The 14,301-nt window shown below is 37.1% G+C and overlaps 1 protein-coding gene across 2 annotated transcripts; it reads left to right on the top strand.

The window, feature by feature from the left end:
* Positions 1–533: 533 nt before the first annotated feature.
* On the top strand, positions 534–8,973 carry ADCYAP1 (adenylate cyclase activating polypeptide 1). Of its 2 annotated transcripts, XM_056521665.1 has the most exons (5): positions 545–1,272; positions 1,461–1,565; positions 3,990–4,124; positions 4,683–4,778; positions 7,401–8,973. In XM_056521665.1, the coding sequence occupies exons 2-5, from the start codon at positions 1,462–1,464 to the stop codon at positions 7,585–7,587; spliced, it is 522 nt and encodes a 173-aa protein (XP_056377640.1). In that variant the 5' UTR covers positions 545–1,272; position 1,461; the 3' UTR covers positions 7,588–8,973. The 2 variants fall into 2 exon arrangements, with proteins under 2 accessions (XP_056377641.1, XP_056377640.1); XM_056521666.1 differs by lacking the exon at positions 4,683–4,778 and having other exon boundaries at positions 534–1,272.
* The last annotated feature ends 5,328 nt before the right edge of the window (positions 8,974–14,301 follow it).

The raw sequence follows: 14,301 nt of genomic DNA, 5'->3' as shown, positions 1-14,301 counted from the left end.
AGGCAGCAATAGCCACTCGACTTTTAGCACCAGCAGACGGTCAGCTCCTTCAATTTAGCCATAAGTGATATCTGTCAATTATTACGTTATTTAAACAAATTAAACATTTAGGGAAACCCTGGAGATCTTAAGGATCCATTGGCAGATTAGTGATTTTCATTTAACTCTTTCTATTGAGGATTTCTGTGTGTCTATAGCACATATATTCTGTGTGTATGCCCAGACTTCATACGGAATTTACACATAATAAATACATCTGATGTTAATGAGATTTCCCAGGATTAAACTTTTTTCAAGGTTCTAATGCAGAATGGATCATTTTACTTGTCATCTGCGTTGTCAGAAATAATGAATGGGAACATTTTGCCAAAAGAGAAAAAAAAAAAATTGGTGTGTGGTTAAACTGAAGGGAATGTGTATGTCAGAATATTTATAAGAAAACTTATGACTGTGATCAGATCATCTGTGAGGAAAGATGAGAATTGTTATCATGTTCCTGGAGGAATTGGCCTGATGACGTCTTTTCTGATACTGGATCATTACGTGACTTACACTCTGAAAAAAAGGGAAGCTGTTTGATCCATGGATAAAAATCCGAGCGCCACAGAATCACAAACAATAGCTGGTATTTAAAGGTAATATGCAGACAAACATTTACGAAGCAACCTCTTCCCAAAGTATCGTTTGCAGTAACTATCCTGCATGTGTGTGTATATATATATAAATATATGTATATACATACAAGAACGGAGGGCTGGTCAACTTGAATTGCAGCACAAGAAGGAGAAGAAAGCAGCTAGAGAAACGCCTCAGGAGAAGTATCTTAGAGAAGATCTGATCTCATTGTCAGCATCTCAGCCCAAGACTCATAACAGGCTGCACTAGGCTCTCCCTGCCTCCCTGGCTCACTGCTTTTTTTTTTTTTTTTTTTTATATCTCATTCGTATTTACTTCCCAGCAGCTACAACTTCTTTTTTTTTTTTCATTTACTTTTTCAGCTAGGGAGGTTATATTTTATTCTATATTTTGTCATTCCCATGCTCTTTTTGTCATCTCAGTCGGAATCCACCTTTCTTTTCTCTGGAATTGTGGCTTGCATCAAACTTTTGGTCCAAATAGCTGCAACCAGCCAGTTCCTGTGTAATCCCAACCTGTCAGACAAGGCAATGCAGTCCACATTCTAAGAGGGAACGGAAACTTGCAAGACACTTGGCTTTAACTTGGGACCTGACATCTCTGTTTCTGTGACACAGTGGAGTTTTTTATTATATGGTAAGAACCTTGCATGTTTCAGTCTGTGAACCATTGTTATAGAATTTGCAGTTGTATCTAAATATTGGTAAATATTATGCCTGTCCTACTTGCAAATACATTGATCTAATTGAGGTCAAATTGCACATCGATCTGAGCTAATGAGAAGTGCTTGTTGAAAGTGTTTCCTTCACTTCTCTCGCCCGCAGAATGACAATGTACAGGAAAGCACTGCTCGCCTGGCTGTTGGTGTATGGAGTAATGCGCTGCACTGTCCACTCCTCACCTACTGCGCTCAAGTACCCAGCACTTAGGTAAGTATCAGAATTATTATTATCATCAAAACCTGTTGTTATGTCAATCAGATAATCTACTCGCTTATCATGCCCTTTGAAAAGAAATCATTCTGCGTTTTACTATTTTATACAGAGATTGTATGGGCAAACCATCTTCCAATATACTCCATGTGTAGCTCCTCTTCATTTACTACAAAGAATACTAGGGAAGGCGAATAGGCTTACATTGCATGCATTCATAGACAGTGGGCTACCATCTCAACAGTGAGATGTTCAAAGACCCCGTCTCATGAAAAAGGCTCAAAGTCAATAATATTTAATGCTAAAAATGCTCCACACGTTCAGCACACTTTCCCCATAGGACGTGTCTGTCTGGCTCACATCTTTGGAATTTCGCCTTTATAGTTTGCATTTTAGAATACAGATTATTAATGAAGAGATTTAGCTTCCCAGAACATGGCTTTGCATTGCCTCAGTGATAGTGATCAGGATTGGAGATAGTACATCTTTAAATGACAAAACATGAAAGCCAGGGAAGCCCCCAGTGCTTCATGCCTCTGACTGCTTGGCTGAGATCCCCCTTTCTTATGATGAATCAGGTGCGTTGCTACTATTGTACAATCAAATTATTAGAATTACAAGATCTATATGAAAAATGTTAGGTTTTTACCTTAAAAAAACAGCTAATTATCCTGGTAGCTGCTTTTGTCTAATTTCCAAAAGGGCTATAGTCTACAGGATCTACTTTATTAGGGACATAGGAAGACTATTTACCATATGCAATAAGCATTAATGCTTTTCTTGAGCCTTTTAATCCATTTTACACATCATGTATGTGCCTCAAGATGCTGGTAAAAGCACAGGACAGCGCCAGTTTATGGGATTTCACTTTAAATAAGCTTCATTCAAAGAACACAAATGAGTAAATGATGCAAAGGATAGTCTTTTATTTTAAGGTATCTGCTATTGTGTAGCCTTTTCAGATATTCAATGCATATGGTAAAAAAAGTAATTAAATAAAAATATATCTTGTACTTTGCCATCACCAGTCATAAAGTCCCTTCTTACCCCTGGATTGTTTGCCTTTACCATAAATAAACAGCAAACATTAATTTCTGCTTTTGTCCAAATAATCAATATTTTTATTGCTTTTGTTAGGCTGAGTATTATTTCGCTCCTGCATTTCTTACACAATTCACTTATTAGATGGATAAATAATTTATTGTTTGCTCTGAAGATTGCTTACCCCTCTCAGTAGAATCACTGTGTCCCTGAAATGAAAGGCAAACATTCAAAAGTACAAACAAAGCTTTTGGAAAAAAAAAGGTCACAAACTAATAAGTGTAATTGAATAATACATAAAATTCACCCCTTTATTTATGTATTTTCTTGTTTATCTTATTTATTTGTTTTCCTGCCTTAACCCTGTTAAATAATACATAGTTATTTTAAGATAGAAATAGTTGTTCTCATGTCAGCTGTTGCTGAGATGCAACTCCTATCCTCCACAGTAATGGGACAATGGGAGTTTCCATTCCGGAGCAGATGAATTGCCAGAGGCTGTTTATGCTTGTTGTGTGTTCAGTGACAGTGGTCAGCGTAAACTGTTTGGGTGTTCTATCTACTTGGCTAAGTTAATCTATATAATACCCAGGATCATTTGCTTGTGGTACAGACAATCTGACACAGCTAAACTGTGATCCAGATTTAGCAAGAGTAAAACACTTTGGAAACATCTATTATTAATAATGCTGGCAGAGCAAACTGACAAAAATAGCTTATGGTGACCTACATCCCAGCAGAAACAAAGTGAAGAGAAAAAAAAGATCTTAGGGAGGAACTTGGCATGAAAAGAAGCAAAACCCGACAAAGTCAGGACCCAGTCTTTCCAAACATACCCCTCCTTCTGTAGAGGGGATCTGGGTAACACTGCTGCTAAGTATTTTAGTGCTTTGTGGCCAATGCTTGGTGCTGAGATTTAATGTTTGGAAGCCGATCGTGTGTTTGATGATGCTGTTCTGCCAATAAAGGAAAGTTGTTTCCCTCAACCCCCCCACCCCCACCTTTTCTAATTTTTCCTTTCCTCCCCTCCACCTCCTCTTTCTCGCTTTCCTCTTAGTTCCCTGTACTAATGATTGTAGGATTTGGCAGCTCGCTCTGGCCCAGCCCCAACCTCAGGTCAGCTCACAGATGGGCTGCTCTTGTTATTTCTCTCACGCCCACCTACAGATTGATAGGGTCTCAGGGGGTCTTTTTCCATCAGCGTCTGGCATCTCATCACCAAACAATATTCAGAGAAAAAAGACCAGTAATGTAGACACTAGAAATGAACCTTTGCCAGGGATTACATTGCTCCAAAAGGCAATGATCAAGTCATTATACATTTTTGATTAATTAAGAGGCTTACAATTCATTCTCCTTTCTTTTCTCTCTGCTCATTAGGCTTGAAGATGAAGTGTATGATGAGGACGGTAACACTCTTCCAGACTTTGCTTTTGATAACGATCCAATTGGTATTGGAAATCCTGCCTCGGTCTTAGATGACATGTACTCCTTTTATTACCCGCCGGAAAAGAGGTGAATTCAGACTTTTTCCCTAAATGAGATAAAACCTAGTTAAAATGACGTGTTGCATAGTCACAAATAATGAAATAAAATCTGCAAACACAATAATCCTGCTTCTGTTTCATGTCAGAGCATATTGCGACTTCTGCAATGCATCCAAATTATTTAACAGGAGGTGCACATTTAAAAGCAAAATGGAAATTTATGGAAATGAGTAACATTCAGTGCTAATCAGGTGGCATCTTGAAATTAAGCAGCATCTTGGGAAATTAACAAAAAAAATTGCAGCCTTATATGTATATGTTTCTGTGGTACACACAATGTGGATGTGGGCGGAATGGATATAACAGGCATAACATGTGGACCAGAGTAAAATATGACCCTGTGACAAATCAGTCTAGGCATAATCAGGAAGCTTTAATGGGTCAGCTGCACCCTCCCCTCCCTGCACACACATACACACATTCCATTGAGAAATGCTTCTTGCTTGAAAACAACACATGTTGATGTCAGATTTCCAGGAATCATCTTTCCTTTTTTTTATTTTTTTTTCCCTTTTGCTGTTGTCAGACATGCTGATGATCTATTAAACAAAGCCTATAGGAATTTACTGGGGCAGTTGTCTGCGAGGAAATACCTGCATACTCTGATGGCCAATCGCTTAGGGTAAGGTTGTGCTCTTAAAACCTAGTATTTGTACACATCCAAAGAATAAAAAAAATTTAAAGAAAAATTCAGTCAAAGTTCAATATTTATGAGCAAGAGATCCGCCTTATGTACCGAGACATATGGACAATGTAGCGCAAAACATCAGACAGTCTACACATCTAGTTTACAGATTCAAAATGCCATGATATTTATTTTTGTCTGCCGCATTCAGCAGGGTGACACAGCTTCACCATTGCAATAAAGCTATAATAAGCTGCGGTATTTATTTTACCTGGACTGTACATTTACATTTTTGTGGTTAAGACTCTTCTTTATTGTCCAATATGTCATTGATTTTCTTTTGAAAAATGTAGCAGTTGTGTACCCTCATGCAATATAGATTTCTGGGTTGGGTAACATTTTAATAACGCTCAGGGGAACTCATCACATCTTCATAATGAATAATTCATGTGATGAATATATTGTCTCCAAACTGTCATCCTAAATTATCTGACTTTAATGTCACAGTATGTGAATTCCTTTTAGTTAGTAAAACCTGTGACTTCCTGTGTCAGAGCTGTTATATTTGTTGATTTTTTGCTTAATTTTCCTTTAAATTACCAGTGGATGAATGCTAGTTGGTTAACCAGTCCAGAAAGCTGAGCGATAACAGAATAGAACATAATAATGTATGAAAAAATAAAAATTTATAGGTGCATGCACAATTGGTGCTCCTTACGTTTGACTGTGTAGTGCATAGTAAGTATTACCATTCATCCATTTATCATATGACATGCATAAGTCTTGTAAATGTCACTAAACTATGCAGGGTCTAGGCTTGGATTTTTGCCTCTCAGAGGACTGTGAGCAGTGCAGCACAAAAGCAATGTCTGCAAATTTTTTTTGGGGAGGGGGATTAGAAAGCCATCCCTGACTTAGTTCCAATCAGTACATCGATATCCTGCCATTTATTTCACAACTCTTTTTATATTGTTGACAAGAAGCCCCTAGAGGCAATTATGGTACCAAAAGGCAGGACGGCGCTGTAGTGATTGGTAATGAGACAGAGGCCTTTGTGAGTCGTCCAACATAAGGATCAAGGCACAGGGTTGCCTAATGGAGCATGGTAGACAGTGTAGCAGATGTTTGTATCCTTTATTCAGGATTTATTCAGCTATAATTGGGTTTGACATTAGGAGATTTTTTTCTCACTTTTTGCAAGCAATAAGACTTGATTAGTTAAACACACTTTCACCCTCTCTTACACACACGCACAAACACACTCAGGCATGCAAAGAAAACACACGCCCATACAGACAAAGCATGGCTTGCTATTTTGATGCACACATCATCCATCTGTCAGAAATCACATGTAAAAGGTGATACGATAGGATTTCTCTATTCTAGTTTATGTTCCCTTTGTTCCAAGGTGAGACCTTTGCTTTGGCAAACATATCATTCAGAAGCCACCATAAATCAGGGTAAAATCATGATACATGGCACTTATTACAAGATAAACCTCACCTCACTTCACAATAATGAATGATAAAACTGCAAGATAGCAGCTGATAGCTCAAAGTGCTTGACAGATAAAGGACTAAGAAATCCATTTGTCAGATCCCTCAGGAGACTTTAAAGCTACCATATGCAATTCATTTTTTGGGAATGAATCTCATCTGCCTTGTTTTGAGAGAACAGCATTGCTGCTAGGTATTTGTTGATACAAGTGTTGTGGGTACTTTTATGGGGGTAAGAAAGGTAGCAGAACTATTAACAGTACATAGATGACCTATAAAGAAGCATGCTGCCACATATTTTGTTGATACTATTAAGTGGAATGTATCCATTTGTATTTGTGCTTTTTCCGAAACACTAAGAATCATAGACAGGGTGTAACTCTAAAACAGATGGAAATTAGATGTAATAAGATGATTGTATTTTTCATATATTTAGGCTGACTATTCAATGATCACTTACTGACATAGAGGTTCAATTAAAGTACTTTACAAGACATATATATCGGATGTCTACTCAACACACAATATTCTTAGGATGGCTGGGGTTGTGTATGCCAAAAAATAAGATTGGTTAATGGTTCTTCTCCCTAACAGTATAGTGCCTGCCTATCATGCCAATTTAAAGTGTATGTCCCATTTCAGATATAATTTAACAAAATAATTTTTGGAAAATGGGTATCCCTGGTTTCCTGTTGCATGATGTGTACATCTCCAATAATTCAGTATGTGTTCATTGGTTTATGGCACCTATTGACTCAAAAATCATGTCTGCTTCATGGAGAACTTACAATGAAGACTCTAGCAGAGAGAACAGGGGAATCAGTTAATGTATTCAACTAATGGTTCATAAATCATTAGTGATGTATATAGCAATTTCCATGTTTGTGAAAGTTTTCTCATTCTGGAATTACATGGTTAAGTAACTCAATAGGCCATCAATGGGGGCAATTCCTACTTTTTAGGTAATTGTGCCCTGTGAAGGAGCCTAGAAACTTCTATTGTATGGTGCATGTTCAGTATCTTTAGCCAAGTATCACTGATACAGACCCTTCTAAAGAACAAAGCTGGGTGCATGTAAAGAGATGCTGCTGTAGACTGCAACTCTTGCTTTTTGCCATTGCAGTGCATTGAGTAGCAGCTTGGAAGATGACTCGGAACCACTATCAAAACGGCATTCAGATGGCATCTTCACTGACAGCTACAGCCGCTACAGAAAACAAATGGCTGTCAAGAAATACTTGGCAGCAGTCCTGGGGAAAAGGTATAAACAAAGAATTAAAAATAAAGGACGACGAGTAGCATACTTGTAGCGATGAGCAACCAGCCAACCTGTGTATACAGACCAACAAAATGAAAAAAAAATCATCATCAAATTGACTGAACAATCATCGCTCCTGTGTTATCTACAAACATGTATTTATGTATTAAGTAAAGCCATTAAATGAATATTTTGATAATAATATTGTTTTTCTTTTGTACAAAGCACTAGAGAACGCACAGATCTACTTTGTGGACCAATCAATAAGTTATATGTGTTATATATAAAAATATATATAAGTGAGTAAAGAACAAGTACAACGTGTGCACAAATCTTAGAATTATGTTTTTATATAACAAGAAATAGAGAAATGACAATCATTGTTTTAAATATTTTGCTCCTATTTTTGTAACTTCAAATTAAATGGATAGTATTTGTATCCACTACAGGGTTCAAGACCTTAGTTTTAACCTTTTGCTGATGGACATAGACATTGATGACCTAGACCAAGGGATTATGTTGCTAATGATTTTTGAGAATTGCTTGGGGTGATCGTGCCCTGAGTGAATGTCAGCACTGGCTCCTTAAAAGCTTTTAGGAGTCCTTTCCCACTTGTTATATTTTCCGAATGTTGTGCTGTCTTAAATTCCACTTTTATATGTATTTATGTTTACTCAAAATAGTTCCATGACCCAATAGTTCTTTTAAATTAATGGACGCTTTAATGCTCCCCACTTTTAGAGTCACCTATCAAACTTTTAAATTGGACCAGGCACATAGTAACATTGTCCTGGCAGTAAGTGTCTGCTAGTCAAGGGACCAGATGAAAGCTAGAAATAGGTACAGCACATTGTGTACAGAACTGCCCAAAATGAAGTTTATGGTTGTGGACCTGTCTACAAAAAAGTAATCCAAGTTCTTCTGTAGGTCCATTACCCAACTGACAATGGGCAGCTTGGTATTGGAACGGGATACAAAGTACAATGTGTTTCTCTCCAGTGCTGTCCATGCTTCTCTTCATGTGAATCTACCAAAAATCTTTTCTTCAGCTCTGAGTTTGGATATTTCTTTTTGCTGTCTTCTTGTAGGATATTATACCTTCTTCCTTGCGCCCTTCACCATTTTAATCCTGTCATTCCGCAAGTCATTTCTTCTCCTAATTGTAAACACCTCATGTTATGTTTATGCAAGCTCTTATTGTAAAGTTAGGAACCCCTGTTGTAGCTACTACTAAATAATTATGCACTACTACTAAAGTTTTGTTCTTTGTTTTTTGAGTCTTTAAGAGGTAAAATGTATTTTTCTACATTATGGCTTATTGCTTAGTAAAAGTACTTTCATAAAACAACGTTTTGTCATAATATATTGTGTAGCATTCAGAAAGTATTTATGATTAAATGTAAAAAGCAAAAAAAAAAAAAGCAAAAAAAAAAACAAACACAAAGAAACTGAGGTCTCTCTTCCTGTATTTCAGCCTCATTACCATGCCTATGTCTGAAGAGATGTCTAGAGAGTGTAAATACCTGTTTTTTTTCTTTTCACTTAAATTTTATCTAAAAGAGAAAACTTCATCTGAGTCACCAATGTCTAAGTCAAGAGCAAGAATGCTGCTAGAGAATGTGTACCAAACTTTTCAGCTTTTTCTTCCTTCCAGTCTGATCAGAAAATGGAGAGGGACCAAAGGAGCTTGACTAGAGTTCCTTCCTAGGCTACCCCCTGCCAGCTGATCCTATTGCAAGCAGTAGCTGCACATAGGAGTTTGGTCTGCATGACATCAATCCTATCTTCATTTTGCGTTTTCCTCAGGCAGTGTGACACAGGATGCAGTTTGCAGCTTTTGTGCCTTCCCTTGCCTTTTAAATCGCCACGAATCACAGATGGCTTTTTAGTGGCCCTACAATGCTGCAACACATCGGCTTGTATTTTAGTCTCATCTCTGTGTTTGTTTGTAGTGGATAGGATTATAATGTTTGTTAGGCGTACAGATGATGTAGGGTTTCTGTTGCTTTTCAAGTTGAGTGTAGTAGTTATTGCCTCATCTATTTAGCATCCAATCCTTTGTACGTTTTACAGCAAAGCCAACAGCCTTACTAAATTAAGTGGATCTGTTCTACAACGATCTGCATAGATGTAAGTCTATATTTTGTGTGCAACAGATTATTAATATAAAAGTGAATATTATTACACAACTATCTAGAACTAAACAATTGATTAATGTTATATAAAGTGTGCAAATCTTGTGTTAATAAATTTTTGTATCCAATGCAATTTTGTCTAATGTTTGGAAAATCTGATCTATGAAATGGCATTTGTGCATTTCCTTAAATCATAGATTAATTTATTTTTTTGTGCAACTCAGTTTATTTTACTTAAAAAAAATGGAAAAAGGATAGATGTGTGTACTTGTGCACAAAATTTTGTAATTGTCAAAGCTAAAATGTTTTTTGGATAATTTCTGTAAGTTTTAGTAATTCATACAAACAAGCTCTGTTCAAATATACTATGCCAAAGCAATCACTGAATATGCAGTTGCTTATTTATAGAGGCTCCCTGCCTTCTACCTAGATGTTATGAGACAAGTTTCCTTCCGTGAAAAAGTGTGGTGTGACGTTCACTTTGAATAAGTAAAGTCGGATTTCATATGGGTTGCACATCATTCTTGTTAAAATGATCCGTTTCAGCATTGCACTGGAATATGCTCACTGTTTCCAAATGCAAACCTAGTCAATGGAAAATGGATTCCTAAAGACTCTATAAGCTACATCTTAAGTGATCAGCAAGACTATTTACAGTAGCGGCAATCAAGTGTCTGATGATGGAAGTGTAATGACGTAGACAATGAATGTCTGAAAGAAGACTCATGGAAGTGCATATTATAGTACAGGAGAGAGATGATGGAAATATTAGATTCCATTTTTAGACTCCAAGGTCTCTTGGGAAAAAAACAAAAGGATGCGTGTGAGTAATCATTGTTGGTTTAATGGATAGCAAAATACACTGACAATAATACTTCCTTGACCCATCTTCTAGATGGTAACTCTTCACTAGCAATTGTATGGGTGATCTGCGTATTTGCATGCTTAACTATAAAGGCCATACTGATCACATTGAAAATGCATAAATATATTAATTACTAGGATAACAAGTCAAGAGGCACTTATTTCTATAATGTAATACACTATAATGCAGATATAGATGGGCCTATTTATAAGCTGATACAACTAGTTCACTCCTGTTATTAAAGGGAACCTGTAATCACTTTTAAGCTGCCTGAACCACAAGTTATTGTGGTAGACCCTGGTCATTTCAAAATGCCCTGACATTCTTGGTTAATAGATTTCTCTCTCTCTCTCTCTCTCTCTCTCTCTGGCTAGACAGAGAGCTATCAATATCAAGGCTGGCAGGGCTGACTTGTGGTTTAGGCAGCATAAAAGTGATGAAAGGTTCCCTTCAAACTACCAACTTTACATATTTTAAGTATTTTTGGCAAATGGGTTGAACAAATTCACATGTAGACAGTTATTTAAAAAATGTTATTGACTGAAGGGAAATTATATATATATATATATATATATATATATATATATATATAATATTTGTAGGGTCCTTCACATGGAAATATACTTATTTCTTATTTTACTTGTCGTCAAACCATATTTTCTATTTTAGCTCAGAATATATTCCCTAACTACTCCTAAAATTTTTCTGAGCTTTAAAAAGCTCTGTATCATACCTTTCCCCATGCTCACATTGTGTTAGCTCCCGGCAGGAAAAATTGGGCGTTCCCCAGCAGGCGCAACATCACTGAAGTCTGCGAGAGCCCCACATGCACTTCCTCAGTTTGGTCTCCTGCAAGGCCGTTTGACTTGCTGCTTGGTGACAGGTACTCTTTAAAAGTTAAGTTACTAGTATAGTACTACATATTTTTAACCATTAACCATTAAACACATATGAAGGATAAGAAAAATGATCTGAAGATGGACACACACACTGGACAGATATGTGCCATGTAATCTCGATTAAAGGGGCTCTCCAGTGGAAAACAAATATTTTCAAATCAACGGGTGCCAAAAAGTTAAACAGATTTGTAAATTACTTCTATTTAAAAATCTTAATCCTTCTGCTGTATGCTTCAGAGGAAGTTGTATAGTTCTTTTCGGTCTGACCACAGTGCTCTCTGCTGACAACTTTGTCCGTGTCAGGAACTGTCCAGAGTACAAGTAAATCCCTATAGCAAACTTCCCCTGCTCTGGACAGTTCCTGACATGGACAGAGGTGTCAGCAGTGAGCACTGTGGTCAGGCAGAAAAGAACTATACATTTTCCTCTGGAGCATACAGCAGCTGATAAGTACTGGAAGGATTAAGATATTTCAATTGAAGCAATTTACAAATCTGTTTAACTTTCTGGCACCAGTTGATTTACATTTTTTTCCCCCACTGGAGTACCCCTTTAAATTTAGAGAACCTGGTGACGCATATTATATACTATTAGGTGTCCTGTTTTTGTTGAACCAGAAAATGATCTGACTTATGTTACCAGCTACTAGACCATTAATATATCACTCTCTGACCCACCAAAAAACACTTATGTTTATTATCATTCATTACATAATTATAAAATTTTAAATAAATAAAGATTGAAAGTTGAAAGATATTTATTTGTCACTTATACACTGCACATAACGTACTGGAATAAGTAGTGGAAGCACAACTGTTAGTTACACATATATAGAGCTCAAGATGTATGTATAAAAGTTTAGTGGCCTCAAAGAAGGCACTGTTTAAAATTGTAGAAATCTATATTGGCACAATAAAATTGGGTATTGTATAAAAAGTGATACTTACTTTCCCTGATCCCTCACAGACATTCCCAGTCCACTGCTGCTCTTTTCTTCTCTCTGCTTCCAAGATGAGGAGGATCTACCTGCTCAGCCAATCACTGGGACACCACTGCAGCCTGTTATTGGCTGAATGAGCGGATCCAGTTCACCACTGGAGGTGTTCACCATACATACAGTAACAGCATAAGCTATTATATGTCATGGCGGTTAATCTATTATTTTACTTAATTTCTTAGGGCCTCATGCTTTCTATTTGAGGTACCAACAACCTCTTAACTGCACAGGGTCATGATGCAAAACCTAATGAACTCTCTATGCCTCATACAGCAGCATAAATAGTTTTTTCTATTGCTTTCTATATGAAGAATGACACCATTTTGCTTCAAACATTGTTTTACATAGCTTTTACCATTTAGAACAGGGAGCATAATGGGGTAACACACAAAATGCCCACAGCTCTGTAGCAATGCACTGCATAGGTTCTGTATACCTCTCTTTAGCCTCTGTACATGTCTCTGCTGTTTGAAGCCTAACATAGTCATTGCACCCTATTCGTATCTTCCACAGTTTCATGAATGTGAATGTGAAGTAAGGTCCTGCCTAATTCTATCTCTCTATCTATCTATCTATCTATCTATCTGTCTGTCTGTCTGTCTGTCTGTCTATCTACCTTTCCATCCCTCAAACTTTCTTTAGTGCAGTATATGTAGCCTCAGTGACAGAGAAGCCATTTTGGATAGAATATTTTTACACACATCAATATCAGTACAGAAGAAATTAGATTTAAGAACACTATTTTCTATTGAAGCTAATACAACTGTGGCTGCTGCACAAACACTGCCATTTGCAATATGTGAGAGATATTAAGTAGACAGAAATTTATTCATACAACATTGACATTTTATTTGTTAAACTCCTACTCACAAATACGACATTTGGAGCCCCCAGTAGAGCAACAGGTGTTCAGAATGTATCAGGGACACTTAGTGCTGTAAGTGGGACAGTGTGTGGTTCTCTAGCCATATGTTAGGTGGCTTCGTATCACAGTGGTGTGACTAATTGCTGCATTCTAAAGGTTAATGTGCATATATTAGAGCAGTACTATAGGAGATTTGTATTTTTTTTATCAGTAACATTATAGGATTTATTTCCCATGGGAATTTAACATGCTGGAGACAAATTTTAACGTTAATCTTTCTTACAATTTTTATTTTTGTTGAATAAAATACTCTGTAAAAAGTTAAACTATATGCTATAGTTTGTTATACTTATGACCGGGCAGCTGTACAAGGACCTTGCAGATATTTGGGTCCAGGGCTTCCTTTTATTAGATCACATGTAATAGACTTTAAGAATTATCCTAATTACTGGTAGATTAACACATCAGTGAGAGATAGCCCGGAAATCCATAAATGAGGTGGCTTATGGCTAACATTCTGCTGTCATCAACATGGCGGAAGGATAAACAAGGAACTAATATAGTGTCCTTACACAGAGGCCTTAGTTTGCCAGTGTCTGCATCTCCATATAAGATTAATTACAATGGGGGTGTTGGTAAATTTCTGTTTCCAAGGCTATCCTAACACACACTACCATCCATACTCTACAGAACAGACTACTGAGCTCACCCAAACACAAAAACCGCAACCATATTATTTGGCACAGCCTTGCTAGTAGATTTAAAATAAGATACTCCAGCAAATAGCAAAAATAAACAAATGGCATTAAGAAAGAAAACTGTAGTCACAGTCACCAACAGGGCTGCCATCAGAAATTTTGGGGCCCCTTACACAGCTTGTAGTCGGGCCGACCTCCCCCCCCCGATTCCGTCACTGCGGCACACGCTGGATTTTACCTTAGTATCGGGCTTAGAAACATAAAATAATATCACCACTCCATATTAATTCTGCAGTGACTAAATAAT

Source organism: Hyla sarda, chromosome 5 (genome assembly GCF_029499605.1).
Source record: "Hyla sarda isolate aHylSar1 chromosome 5, aHylSar1.hap1, whole genome shotgun sequence".
Lineage (NCBI taxonomy): Eukaryota > Metazoa > Chordata > Amphibia > Anura > Hylidae > Hyla > Hyla sarda.
This window is presented reverse-complemented; position numbering and strand designations above follow the sequence as displayed.